The 13,959-nt window shown below is 53.6% G+C and overlaps 1 protein-coding gene across 1 annotated transcript in view; it reads left to right on the top strand.

The window, feature by feature from the left end:
- The window catches only part of USP43 (ubiquitin specific peptidase 43), a 176,387-nt gene that overhangs the window by 146,878 nt on the left and 15,550 nt on the right, over positions 1-13,959 (top strand). Inside the window, exon 9 of the mRNA XM_038372636.2 lies at positions 11,328-11,431. Within this exon, the coding sequence (XP_038228564.1) occupies positions 11,328-11,431 (104 nt within the window). The remainder of the gene's footprint in view (positions 1-11,327; positions 11,432-13,959) is intronic.

Here is a 13,959-nt window from a genome sequence, read left to right as displayed (position 1 = left end):
TCTGATATTAGACTCATTTATGAGGCGAGGGCCTACAGGAGATTGTGCCGGCTGCACGCAGCAAGCATTCCGCTTTGCAGTAATTAATAATGTCATTAATAAATAATGTCTGGGATTTATAGAGCACCCTGCACCTGAGAGAGCCCATGGCTGTGCACTGCTGCTGTGGCTGTTATTAGCTTAGCCTGCAGTGAGCACCGTAATAGTAACAACACTTGTCACATGGGAAGAGAGGATCCCTGCCCTAAGAGTATAACAATCTAAGAGCACTACAACAGGGATTGCCTCAAAACCTCCCCTCCAACAGGTAGTGCTGCTGGGAGATGGAACGTGGGTTCTGCTACACACCATTGCAGAAGGCTTGTTAAGAGAGGCAGGCTCTGGAAAGTGAGAGGACCTAGGGTGTGGGCTGAGCTGTCCTGAAGGTGGAGCCACAGGAGCAGCCAAACATAGAAGGTTTGAGATGAAAATGACATTGCCTGATTGCTAATTTTCATGTTGATGAAGACAACTCACAGGAAGGGGGAGAGGTTTGACTCCGTACTGGGTGTGGTTTGTATGTGTGCTGATCTCTAAAAGCTGTTCTCACTTGTTTAAATCATTGAAGGCTGGCAGGGTCAGGCCAGAGTTAGCCATGTGGGTACACCAGAGACCCAGCGTATGTCTACAGTGCAGGCGGAGGTGGGATTGCAGCACATGTGAGCCTACCCATGCTAGCTTTGATCTAGCTAGATCGAATAACAATAGTGAAGCCATGGCATTACGGGCTAGCCGGTCGAGTACTCAGGGTCTCAAGCAGGATAGGCTTAGATCTCAAAGGTATTTAGGCACCTAACTCCCACTGGAATCAATAGGATACCTTTCAAGATCTGGGCCTAACTAACCCTCATAACAGCCCTGCAAGATGGGGAAACAGCGATGACATTACTGGCCCAAGGCTACAGGTGGGACTTGGCCGGAGAGCTAGGATTAGGCTTCTAGTGGTTAGGACTCATCTGCCTGTCAAAGGGAGAGCGTCACAAGATCTGGTTACAGCCTGGTGGTTTTCTAATGCTGTGCGAAAACTTCCAGGGCAAGATGGAACTTCTGCTTTGTCAAGATTGTCTGTCCCAGCAGCATCTATAGTGCATGGGGGCACAATCCTCCCTGAGGAACTACAGACCTCTATGCCCGCAGCCCATCCTGGGTGGGTTAAAAACCCACTCTCTGCAGTACGTCCTTTCAAGGGTATTGGGTTCATTTCTAAATCTAGGGAAAAACTCCGACCTTGGTTACACCGTTGTCGCCGAGAGCAGGAGCTAGCTCCCACCTGGATAATGATTTGGGCTCCTAAGCAGTTTGATTCCCTTTTCTTTTAGAGAGGGAGGACTGCCTAGTAGAGAGAGCTCTGGGATTTCTGTGTACTATTCCCGGCTCAGGCACTGGCCTGCCAGGTGGTTTTGTGTGAATCTCTGTACGGCTCTGTGCCTCAGTTTCCCCACCTGTCAGCTGTAATGAGAAGTCCTTTGTGAAGCACTTTGAGATCTACTGGTGCAAAGCTCTCGGCATCATTTTCCTTTTGCTTTAAAAAAAAAATCGTGAGTTCTCTTTCAGTTTAACCAGTGTTGTTTTTCAGATTTAAAAAAAAAGAACCTGAGTGACCAGAGGTATCAGCTCAGCACAGACAGTGTTTTGGGTGGAGGAGCAGGGCCTGAAGAGCCCCGTGCAGTTTCCTAAATGTGTTTATTTTCCTCTGTAGTTTGAGTGGCTGCAGTTTTTCTGCATTTCTCACGTAAGGCCAAAAGCCCTGTTTCACTCATTTCTGAGCCAGCCTGGGTATTTTTCAGTTCTATCTTTGAGAGCCCAGCGAGGGAAGAGCTTTTAACTCCCACTACACTTTCTGCTCTGCAGAATCCCAGCCCACAGACACAGGAGGCAATAATCAGGGAGGGATTCCAGTGCTTAGGGGGCATTGATTCAGCAGCTGGTGCTAAATTAATGCCCATTACCATTTGTTACATTGTAGCTGGAGGTTAGTGCAGCTAGCTCAAGAATGCTAAGGGAGGAAAGAAAGGTGAGTTCTAAAGCCAAAGTGCAGAGTTTTAACCCCTCGGTTGTGCTTTCTATGCCATCAGCCTGGTCACACAAGCCAGCACATCAGCTCCTCCTCCACCCTATGTCACTAGTGTCTGCAAGTAGAACTGGGCAACATTTTTCAACCCAACAGTTGGTGGAAAATGCAGATTTGGCGTCACCAAAACATTTCCTGAGTTTGTGTCAATTTGGCCAAATGTTTCAGTGAAAAAAACCTAACACATAAGAATGATGAAAAAATCCAAACGTCTCATTTTGACGTGTTCAAAACCAAACGGTTCCGTTTTTTGACGGAAACAGCTTTTCATTCCGAATTCCCATATGAGAGCTGGCTGGCCCATTGCAGGGGCTGGAGAAATGCCCAACAATGTGTTTATTAACACAACTCCCGCCCCCAGAGCGAGCAGCGAACTGTCTGCAATCAGTGCCAAGGGTAGAAATCCATCCCACAGTCTGGTAATAGCCTGTCGGTGCAAGGCAAGGACATCAGGGCTGTCTTTGAACTGTGTGGGGTGTTGGCATGATGTCATCTGGTCCCGCTGGACAGCAGCTTTGCAGAGAGACATGGGCCATTCGTCTTGGCCAGGGTGAAGGAAAGGGTTAACCATGGACCCATGTCCCTAATCAGCATCTGCTCCTTGATGAGACAAGTAAGAGGAATTTCATAGATTGTAAGGCCAGAAGGGGCCATCTCTGGCCTACTGAGCAGCACACGCCGGAGAACCTCACCCCATCCATCCCGATATAGTCCAGTGCACGCACACGTTACCTTTTACACACACAGCCCAGTGGAGTCGGCTTCCAAGCTGGCTGCAGGACAAGCGCCCTAGCACTGATTTGAAATACAGCCCCAGGGCTATTTTAATTCTCTATGTAAAAAGACAAAAGAAAAGCAGAGATGCAGGGAGAGGTGACCTAGAGGGAGCGGTGCAATGGGGCACCGTTATTCCCCCAGGGCCTCCCTGGGTTGAGAATTATCCATGTACCAATGCACGGCCAGCCCAGGGAGTGGTGGGCAAACCCCCTGAAGGTTGGATGCTTGCTCTGCATGGCTGGGCTGGGCTCACGGGACAAGGCTGACTGGCTGTGCGGCTGCTTATGGGCAGTGTGGTGGTCTCTCAAGAAGATCCCCTTTGTTGTGGCGTTTGGGCAGCTCTGTTTCCCATAGGAACCCGGAAGGGCACAGGCAGCCGAGAGAATGCAAGAGGATTTGGTAGGAGATAATCCAGCCCTGAGAAAGACTCCTGTGTGGCTGGAGATTTGGGTTGAGGGTTGACTGGACCCAAAACCCAGGGGAAAGTTGATTGTTCAGAGAACGGTGTAAAATGCCATGATCTGTGGGTCACCAGGAAGATTACCAGGGCCTCTGGGCAGTCCTTGCCTGCCCCCTCCCTCTGCATCCTCTCTGATTCTCTTCACACCCTTCTTCCCTGCATTCTCCTTCCCTTCTGCTCCTCTCCCTTCAGCCGTGCAATTGCTCTGGGCAGGCGCTTGTCAGAGAGTACGCAAGGTTGATTAACCTTTGTAATTCGCCTCCCCCCCTCACCAGCTCCCAGCCAGATGGAAGTTGGCGAGTGAGCAGCAGGAAAGGTGTGTTGTTAATGAAGTGCCAGCGAGCGGGCCAATGGCAAAGCTATCAATGCCTGCCAGCCGCACGCTGCTTTCGAGAGCTGGGAGCTGCATCGGGCTTACCACTGGGATTCGGCAGCGCTCCTCAGACAGATGGCATGGAAGAGCGGGCATGCATGCAAAAGGGATTGGCTGCAGGGCTGCGGGAATGCAGGAGGTGGAAGAGGATAGGATCTGTCTCCCCTCACGCTTGGCTGACCTTCTGCTGGTGACTGGTTAAAGGCCCCTTCAGACCTCACGTGACATAAAGACTGGCTGCTTTAAGGCAGATTCCTCGATTGTCTGCTGTGGGAAAGGGGCGGTCTGCAGCTTGGGAGGCAGGTGACTTCGGTGCAATCCCTGCTGGGATAGAGGGACCCCAGCGACCTCGAACAATTAATTGCTAGATGGGAAGGATGGCCTTGTAGTTAAGGTACTCACCTTCACCTATTCCCTGGTCCTTCTCGCATGAACAGAGAGCAACAATACCCGAAGCCCAAAGGTGCAAACAATTCGATGTTTATTGGGATGAACTTCCAGCAAGCATGATTCCAGTTTCCTTTGTGACAAAGCTCTGTCCTTGCCTCCGTGGGTCCCGCATTTCCTGGTGGATTTCGCTAGCCTCAGAGGCTCACTATGACCCTCTACGTAACCCTTCTCTCTCTAGAACAAGGGTCACAGTCTACTGAGCCATTTTCATCATAAGCCAGCGAGGGAGCTGAGGAGAAGTTATCCTTCCTTGCACAGTCTCTGTTGTCTCCCAGTCTCAGTGATTAATCAGAGGGCAAAGGTGGGGTTGGGGGGGAGCCTGGGCCCACCCTCTACTCCAGGCTCCAGCCCAGGGACCCTAATAGTATCAGCTATGGTAGCTGACCTTTTAGAAACATGACATGTACAATTCCCTGCCTACTTCCCCCACAGCAGCCCTCACTTCCTCAAGCTCCACTTCACCCTTACCTCAGGGCCTCCTTCCTTGTGCCTGATATGGTGTGTACTACTCAGCCTGTCCAACCGCGCAACTTCTTCCCACAGCTCCTGACATGCACACCCACCTGACAGACTGGGAGGCTTTGAACTAGTTTCAGCCAGCCCCGATTGGCTTCAGGTGTCCCAATCAACCTAGCCTTCTCCCTGCCTTCTGGAAAGTCCTTAATTGGCCCCAGGTGTCTTAATTGACCTGGAGCAGCTGCCATTTCACTTATCCTGGTACCAGGGATTGGTTTAGCCTGGAGCTAATATATCTATCTCCCACTACTTTTCTATAGCCATCTGGCATTGCCCCGTCACACCATGAATGAGCCATCTGTCTTCTGGAGCATCTCCCTCAGAAGGATGTTGGAAAAGTCAAGGGGGGGAGATCCCCACAGGAGGCTCCCACTGCCCCAGCCAGAGCTGGCTGAACAATGAAAAAGAGTCACTAATAAACAGGCCGACTTGGCCTCTCTGGCGTCATCAGGGTCATATTTGCCATTTTTCACTAGGACTTGGCCAATCCACCGGATCCTGGCTCCCTTCCTCTGCCGTACCTCAGAGGCCCTGAATTAGCCCATCGCATGGGAGATGAAGGCTGTTTCCCTCATGCTGTACTCCCTCTGTCTCAAGAAAGCAGGACTGTTGGGTGGCTGGGCTGCTGCTGATGGATGGTGGGTGTCTTTGATCATCTCTAATCTGTGTCATTGTTTGCACTCGGGCTCTTTCATCTCCTCCTGTGGAGCTGGAGGACCGAGGTGCCTCGAGGCTGCCTGGCTCTGGTGCTGCGTGCGCTGAAAATCAAGCCAGTGCCTGGCTGCTTCCTGCTGACTGGTGCGTGCCAGGGAAACAGGCTGGGGTGTTTTCTGAAACACCTGGATCCTCTTGCGGGGCAGAGCGCTAGATAATGTCCTGGGGCAGGAGCATGGATCATTGTCATAGTAACTGTGTGCACAAGGACGAGTGAACCAGTCCAGCTGGAACAAGAACTTCCACCCAGACCAGCATGCGAGACAGACTGAAGGGGCGGTGGCACCAGCTGCCGTTTTTCATGGGCACCTTGGCACTCAGATTCAAAGGCTGGGGCCAGCAGCTCACAGAGCTGCATAGCACGGGTGCTTCTCAGTGGTGACTCTCTCCACTGGAGTGAGAGAGGAAGGACATGACAGTACATAGGGTAACTCCCCCACCCCCATTTCTGACCAGATCTAATGATTCGTTATTGGTATTAAATCAGTCTCTGGAGGCTGCAGTCAGGATCAGGGCCTCATTGTGCTAGGTTCTGTACAAACACACGCGCGTCCTGCCCTGAAGAGCTCACAATACTCAGCCGCACCAACTGTTGGCCACTGGCCCAAAGGGGAATGACAGTTGGTGTGAGAGAGGCCCATCGCTATATCTTCCCCCCATTAGATCTCAGCTCATTTTCCCCTTCTTGGGCTGGTCTGATCCTCGGGTGCCAGGGACAGTGGAACCATCAGAGAAATACATCACCTTCTGAAGGGGTGGAGCTGGCCGTCTCTCTGACTGAGGGCTGAGCGCTCAAGCACGGCATTACTGGTTCTCAGCCTGTGCTGGGTAGATTCTGGGAGGAGCTTTGCTGTTTCCCGGTCTAGACTTTCCCACCTTCCCTTTCCCTATGCGAAAGCCCCTTGTATGTCTGTCCCTCTACAGCTCGTACTGTACGTCCTCAGGTCTTCTGCTTCTCCAGTCCCGATCTTCTTTCTCTGTCTCTGAGCCTTTCCTCCACAGAACCTTTTCTTCGCACTGTTGGCAGACGCACTCTCCAGTAGATTCAGAACCAAGGACTTTTTTGTGTTCTGTGGGGAGATATAGCAAATGGCCTTACTGGATCCAGGAGGGCCCAGCTTCAAATCCTCCTCGGTCTGGTCGGGAACGGCGCCTTTCACGCCTTACCCAGACCAGGAACAGATTAATTCCAGGAAATGCAACTCAAGTCCCATTAACCTTATTTTGCTGTTTTTTCTGCATAGGTTCCTGCATTGCTACATTTCTCTGTGCACCCATTTCTCCGTGTGTAAAATGGGGATGGCACCAAGCCCTAGGGATCCTTGATGGAAGGGGCTTGCAAAATCCTGGGTAATATTAACGTCAGGGAAAGGTTCCATTCTTTGGTGCAACAGTGAAGATTTGGTAGCCGTTTCTCTCTCCCGCCACCCTCTGATCGGCACCCACATCCCATAATTCCCTGCTGCATATACCTGAGCCGTGACTGGGCAGACCAAGGGAGACTCCAGTCTTCCCAGGGCATACATGGGACTGCCGAGGTGCCTTGGGCTTTGTGCAGAAGGGGGAATTTCAGCCTAGTGCCCTAAGCAGAGATGAGATTGGCACCTCTGGGAACTAGGCCATTTAGGTAGGTGCCTAAATATGGACCTAGTTACCTGCCTCAGTGACTTGCCTGTGGTCGTACTGGAAAAGGGCAGAGCTTCCCTGTGCCTCTCCTGCAAGACCAGCCTTCGCCTTAGCAGTGTCCCTCTACATCTGCCTTGTCTCTGCACATTTCTCCTGGGGGGCTAGGTAGCGGTAACAGGAAGAGGATGTGGTTCTGTTTGCTGTCTACACCTCCTTCGCATGTGGACTTGTCCTCTGTTTAGTGCAGGTGCGGAGCGATAGACGGGGTAACACACTGCTTGCTCTGCCAGGGAGACGGTCTATTCAATCTCTCTCTGCTGGTTCGTTTCCTTCATCTGATAGAAAAACTATTCAGATATTCAGACTGAAAGTACCTGGGGAAAGTGTAACATGGTCACTGCATCTGGACAGGACTGTCCCATTCACAGCCTGCTCGGGCAGAGGGAACCCACCCACCTTGCTAAAGTAGCTCCTTGTGCAAACCTGCAGTTCTTCTGCGAGCTGTGGGAGTCCGACGCCTTGTGTGCTATGGATGGGAGCTAGCACTGTGACGTTCATGCCCACGGGCTGGATGAGTTCTCTGTGCATGGCTGGGCATGATAACCAGACCCTTCTTTTACTGTCATTAGCTCCCATGTGTGGCTGTGCCTGTCAGGTATTCAGAGCAGCAACCGCTAACATGTGAGCCAACCTCAGCACCACTGTAATCATGCCAGCTGATTCTTTGGGGCACAAAGCCTGCAGCCTCCGAACTGGTCTCATTTGTGTCCTGTTGCCATCTCCCTGGTGTTCTCTGCTTGCCAGAGTGGCCTCTCCGGACACACACGCAAACTGTGAGCTAGCAAGGACCTTCCACAATGACTGTAGGCTACTTTGCCTTCTGGAGTTCGTCTATGGGGTTCTTCATGAATCCTGGAGGATGCTCTGCTAACTAACACGACCCCTCCCCATGCAAAGACAATCCAGTACAGCTTCTGTGAGATATGTCCACCTGCCCACTGGGGGATGTGATTGCTTTGATCGAGCTAGTGCCGAAAAATAGCAGCCTGGGGGGTGGCACAGGCTAGCCACCCACATACGTACCTAGGCTCTGGGATGGGATCACCCTTGGGTGGGTAATCCAGGCTGCCACAGTCACACGGATCTTTTTAGTGCACTGGCTCAAGCAGAGCTAGTGTATGTCTGTCTGCCCAAGCTGGGAATGACAGCACCGGGCTGGTATGTAGACGTGCCCCCAGTTCCTGCACGGAAGGCTTTTAGGGCTTGGAATGAGCCGTGGAGCTTCTCTCGGGCTCTTTACGGTTTCTGGGGGACGCATCTGTTGTAAAGAACCTTCTCCAGTCTGGTAAACTAAGCAGGATGTGCTGGAAGGATACAGAGCCAGATCCTCCACCCACAGATATCGGCACAGCTCTGCTGGAGTCAGTGGGTTAAGGAGGATCTGGCCCATGACATGTGGAGAATTTGGTCAGGTCAGTCCCATGTGTGCTGGGATAGAGCAGGCAGCATCCCTACAATACAGCCGACCAGGTGCTTTCAGTGATAAAGGAGCCTTTCTATTTTCTGTAAGCTCCTGGCTGGGTTCTGTGCGGGACCATGCAAGCTATTAAAAGGTGAAAATTGGATTCTTTTCTCCCCTTTGAAGCTAGTGGGGCTGCACTGGCATTGCTGAGAGCAGACTGTGTCACATACCATCTGAAGGATGGCTTTTGACCCAAACACATTGATCGCGCTATGAGGCGTTATTTTTACTGCCGCAAATCTGGGCGCAGGGGATGTAATGGTAAGTCTCCAGCACCTGTTCCCAGAGGGAATGCGGGAGGCAGATAACAGCACAAACTGTTCATATTGTACGTGTCAGTGTCCGGTACAAACATTAGCGAATTAACCCTCAGGACTACCTGCTGAAGAGGGTAAATAGTGTCATTCCTGTCTCATTAATGGGGAAACTGAGGAACCTGGAAACTGTGCCTCATTTTCCGCATCAATAAAATGGAGAGTGTGAGCTGTGCCTCCCAGAGGGTTGTGAGAGTGAAATCCTTGAGTGTTTGCAAGTACTTTGAGATCCTGGCAAGGAAGGTGCGGTTTGATTGCTCCCTCTTTTCACACCCAGGAACAGCTGTGCTGCCACAGGGAGCTGGGCTGTGTAGCCGGGGCGCACGCTGTCTCTCTCTAATGCATGTTTAGAGGAATGTGAGATTACAAGCTGAATATTGTCACCCTAATGGATTCGTTTTGTCCCCGCTTCAGCTCTCATTACAGTCCCTGTCATAAGGATGTGGGGCCAGTTGGTGGCGGGTAATGAAAGCTGGGATGGATTGGCTAATGAAACGCCGAGAGAGCTCATTCTCATGACAAAACATCATCACCGGGGGAGGGAGATGGCCCCAGATGAATCCGCTCACGTGACAATGGGGAAACTGTAAGCGGCGCAGGGGGAAGGGCTGCAAAATACACCGCTGAGCCAGGCCTGCCGCAAGACACCACGAGTGGGGGCACTGTAGAATCCATCTGGGGACCCATCTGGCTGAGCACATGGCTTTGGGCACCTACTCCAGCTCTGCTGTATGTGGGCCTCCACCGGTTGATGGCTGTCCTAGCTGTATTCCGGTAGCATCCAGAGGTCCCAGCTGAGCCAGGGGCTGTAGAGACACACAGCCACAGTCCCTGCCTGGAGGAGCTTCCAGGGGAAACAGATTCAGCCATGCCTGAGATCACAGGATTGGGATCCAAGTCTTCTGGATCCCGTCCTAGTGCCTAGCCAACAGTCCCTACTAGCTTATATGCATACTGCGATGGGAGGAGCCACCTTGTGTTTGGCCCATTTTCCACGTGACTTTAGGACTGGTGAGCAGTGCCAGGCCGGCCCAAAGCAGCGAATGCGGTGGGAGAGACTCTGTGTCTCATTGTCCAGTCCCTAGCTTCATCCACTGCCACCTGGGACTGCAGGGCCAGAGACCGGGTTGAGCGCTGATCGTTCCATCTCTGCTCAGCAGAGGCTCAGGGGTTGCTGCGGGTGGGGAGTGAGGAGCATTGGCAGATCTGTCTTGAGAGTGCTAGGGTGGGAGCAGTTCAGAGTGCTGGGGGTTGTCAGTGAGAGGCACTGGCAGAACTGTGGGCGGGAGAGCTGGTGAATTTACAGGGGGGCACAGGAGTGAAATCCAGGAGCAGCTGCCGCTCAGTGTTGAGGTGCGCTGGCCCACGTGGGGAGGAGCCCTGAGCTGGACTACCAGGCGGGGCTGCAGGGCAGCCCGGAGGGATGCTAGCGGAGGGGTGTGAGAAGCTTGCACAGCAGCTATGTGTATTTACAGCTGTTCAGCCCCTGCCCTCCCCACAACAGGAGAGCTGGTGGAGTCCCTGTGTTTGAAATCCTCCAATGATCGTCAATTGCTTCAGCCAGCTGGATTAGCACAGACGAAGCACATGAATTCCCATGCAGCTGGGCAGTGAATGCGCGCACTCAGCCCAAAGTCGGGTAGCGGGTCACTGAGTTCAATCCCCCAGCTGCACGGGACCTTCCAAAATGCGGCACGAGTGAGCCCCGGGGGCGGCTGAGAATGAGCAGCCTGGGGACGCCAGGGATTTTTTTTCTGGACATTGATTTTCCGTGACAGGTGAGGAGACCGGGTGTTTGCCTGTGCCAAAGGCAGGCCATGGGGGTCCAATAACGCCTCCGTGTTAATACGGAGAGGCAGCCTGGAGGCATCCAATCCAAGCATGCAATGTGCCTTCTCAATCCATGCAGCGGCTTGCAGGAATCAGGCCATTAACCTGGTGCCTCCTGGCCCTGTTTGATCCTGGGTGAGTCCCTGACTCCCCCAGCGTGCTGTGTCAGCCAGAGACACCAGGCTACACTTCCTCTGAAATATGGCATAGCAGTTCGCTGGCAAAGACTGTGCTCCTCCACAGTGGCAGCCGCATTTCTCCTGTGGTCTGGCAAGTGCTTTGAGAGGGAAGGTGCCGTATAAATAAAGGTAGGTTGGAGAGGCTGGCCAAAGAGGGGCCCCATGGCCCCCGAGACCAACCGGGGTTGTCTCGCAGCTAGTTCTCTGGGCAGGGCATCCTTTTGGGGCATCTCTGCTGGGGCTGCTCTTTCATTAGTGGCACCCCATGCGTCTCCTCTTCACAGCCTGTGTGCCACACATCTCACTGCCCTGTCTGATCCCCTATCCCGAGGCACCTCCTGTTCCCACTCAGCCCCCTGATCCTTTGTCAGCCCTGGTGCCAGGTGCTGGCCCCTTGGGGTCAGGGATCCATCGGCCAACCCAGGGATTCTCACCCTCGGGGCTTCTCTTTTGCAGGGCATGGGAGACCTGTTCCGGGTGCGGGTTGCTGGGGGCTCCGTGGCATGCAGCTACCTCTCCCCTCAGGACAGCAAGCCACTCTACCACCCCGCTGTCGACAGGTAAGAGACCTCGCCCGCCGGGATGGGGCATAGGAGCGGCTGCCTGAGCGGGGATGGGTCTGGGACCCTCATTGTCTCCTCCCTGCATGAGCCTGGCTGCTGAATCCTGAGCTGGAAATTCCCCCAGCCCTGGTAACATGAGGAGTGGGGTGTTGGGGCGCACGGTTACCTCCTGCCATGGCGGAAGCCACGGGCCTGCTTTCATTTCGAGAACCTGGGCTGTGAGGCCAAAGAGGGAGTAGCCAGGGCCAGGCCTAGGGGGCTGAGGAACACTGGCCTTGGCTAGGCCTAAGTTTCATAGAAAGTGATACATGCAGAATACCCTTTGCTGCTCCCCAACCAGTGCTGGGCTTTCCCCTCCAGCAGGCACCTGCTACCACGTGCCTCCTCACCTGAGGCCTATGCCGACCTCCTAGCTGGCATCCGATGAGCGCTGTGGGAGTGTCACTAGCAGGCACTCCGTCGGGCGGATGGCATTTATTTAACAGCTGCTGTTTCTTCTTTCTGAGTGCCTCAGGTGTTTCATTTCGCACTGTGTAATGTCACCAGCTGGCCAGGGCATAGGTGAGAGCACTGCCCTCCTCTGGGTGCAATCAGAACTGCCCAGCTGTGTGTCATAGGCCCCGGACTGCTAGGTGCTCATAAAGATTCTCCTGTAGCTGGACTGCAGGTTCTGTGCTGCGGGAAGCAGCAAGATCCGGCTTCCATTCCTGCTGCCCTGTCAAGCCGTGAGTGGCCATGGCGTGCAGCATGGTGAGGCCCCTGAAGGCCCCTCTGGGCGTGGATTTGTTATGGTATTCATCTGGAAGCATTTCTTGCTGTCTTTGCTTTGCGGCAAAGCAAATACTGCCTTTGGCTCCTTCCGCAGTCAGTGCTCTGCTGTATTTTACAGTCTGATGCCCTGGAGGCTGCTGGCACTCTCAGCCTGGGCTCAGGACTTAAGTCCCCCATCCTGGCTAGGGCTTGTCCTCAGTGGAAACCCCAGTCCTGCTCCTTGCTGGCCCCACCTGATGGAAACAGCAACAGGCCTGGGAGACCCACTGTCAGCCCCTCCAGCAACAGGGCCCCTTTGCTGGGAACACTTGCCCCATGTGTCTGAGGAGATTCACCAGCATGCTCCCATCAGGCCCTTGCCTGCACTGCGCTCGCTGCCTGGGAGAGCCAGCCCCATCACCGTGCTGCCTGTCTGTGATGACCCCCCGTGGAGGTCAGCAGTCGCCATCTGACGTGAAAGTGATGTCATGGGGAGCTGTGGTAGCAAATTGGGGTCTAAAGGCTGATGTAGCAGAGTGGCAGTGTGCATTAGGAGTTACACACCTGAGCAGGGGTCAGGAGAGTTGTGGCATTTCCCTGGGTTGGCCACTGTCTCCCCGTGTGACTGCAAACTAGTCACTTCACCTTGCTGCCTCAGTTTCCCATTCCGGGTGGGGGTTAACAATGCTGCTCCGTATTTGCAAAGCACTTTTAGATCTACAGGCAAAAAACACCATGCAAGTGATCAGCACTATCACTTGTAAGCTGTTCCCATTCTGTGCTCAGGTAGGACACTGGTCAGTTTCATGCTGTTTCTAGTCAGTTTCCCTTCCCAGTTTCCATGCCCTAGCCTCCTGGGGCTGCTGGGTCCAGATCCCCGGCATGGCCGGGCCAGGCTCCAGACTCAGCTCCTTGGAATGTTGTGTTAACAATAACATCACGGCCCCCGCCCTGCTCATATCCAGCCTGGTTCCCCGGCGCTCGGCACCCACCCCTGGGCTTGGACGGCCAGCGGAGCTCAGTTCCCACGTAGGCACAGTAAATAAGTGGCCAGGGTTTGGGAGCACTCTGCACACTGTGTGTTGAGCTCTTTTGAGGACGTGGCCATAAGTGTCACCGGCGGAGCTGCTGGGTGCTGAACATGCCTGGAAACCTGGCCAGTCGCTTCCCCTGTCCCCTTTAGGTCCCTACTGGTTGGCAGTGTCCCTTTAGCAGGCGGGGAAAAGGCAGTGTGAATTCCATGACAGCTGGAGCCCTAGCACCCAGCACTGGGCAGCTCCCTCACTGCCCCAGTACATTTTGGGAGCTGGTTTCTCCTATCTGCTTAGCTCTGTGAGAAATCTGGGGATGGAGGTAACTGGCCTCAGCTCCGCATCCTGAAATCAGCGCCCACCGGGAAGTGCCTTTGTAAGGTTGCTGCCTGAAGCTGGCACTGAATCAGCTGGCTGGCCGTTATTGATGGTTCCTGCTAAACTGCAATGGGTTGCTGTCCTCTCTGCAGCCACTAATTAAGCAGGGAGAAATTGCTGCTGTGTCCTGTACCTGCCTCACTCTGCCTATAATATACTGTGACTGGCATCAGTGTCCTGGAGAGGAGAGGTCAGGAAGACGGCTGAAGCGATGCTGCCCCGAGGTTCAGCACCATTCCTCGACTCCAGCACAGCTCTTTATTTCTTCTATGACTTGCTTGTTTCAGGTGAACTTTTATACTTGGCTTGGCAGCTGGGACGGCCAGCCAGGATTTGTGGTCCCAGTGGGGATCCCTCTGCAGCTAC

This window comes from Dermochelys coriacea, chromosome 14 (assembly GCF_009764565.3).
Source record: "Dermochelys coriacea isolate rDerCor1 chromosome 14, rDerCor1.pri.v4, whole genome shotgun sequence".
Taxonomy (NCBI): domain Eukaryota; kingdom Metazoa; phylum Chordata; order Testudines; family Dermochelyidae; genus Dermochelys; species Dermochelys coriacea.
This window is presented reverse-complemented; position numbering and strand designations above follow the sequence as displayed.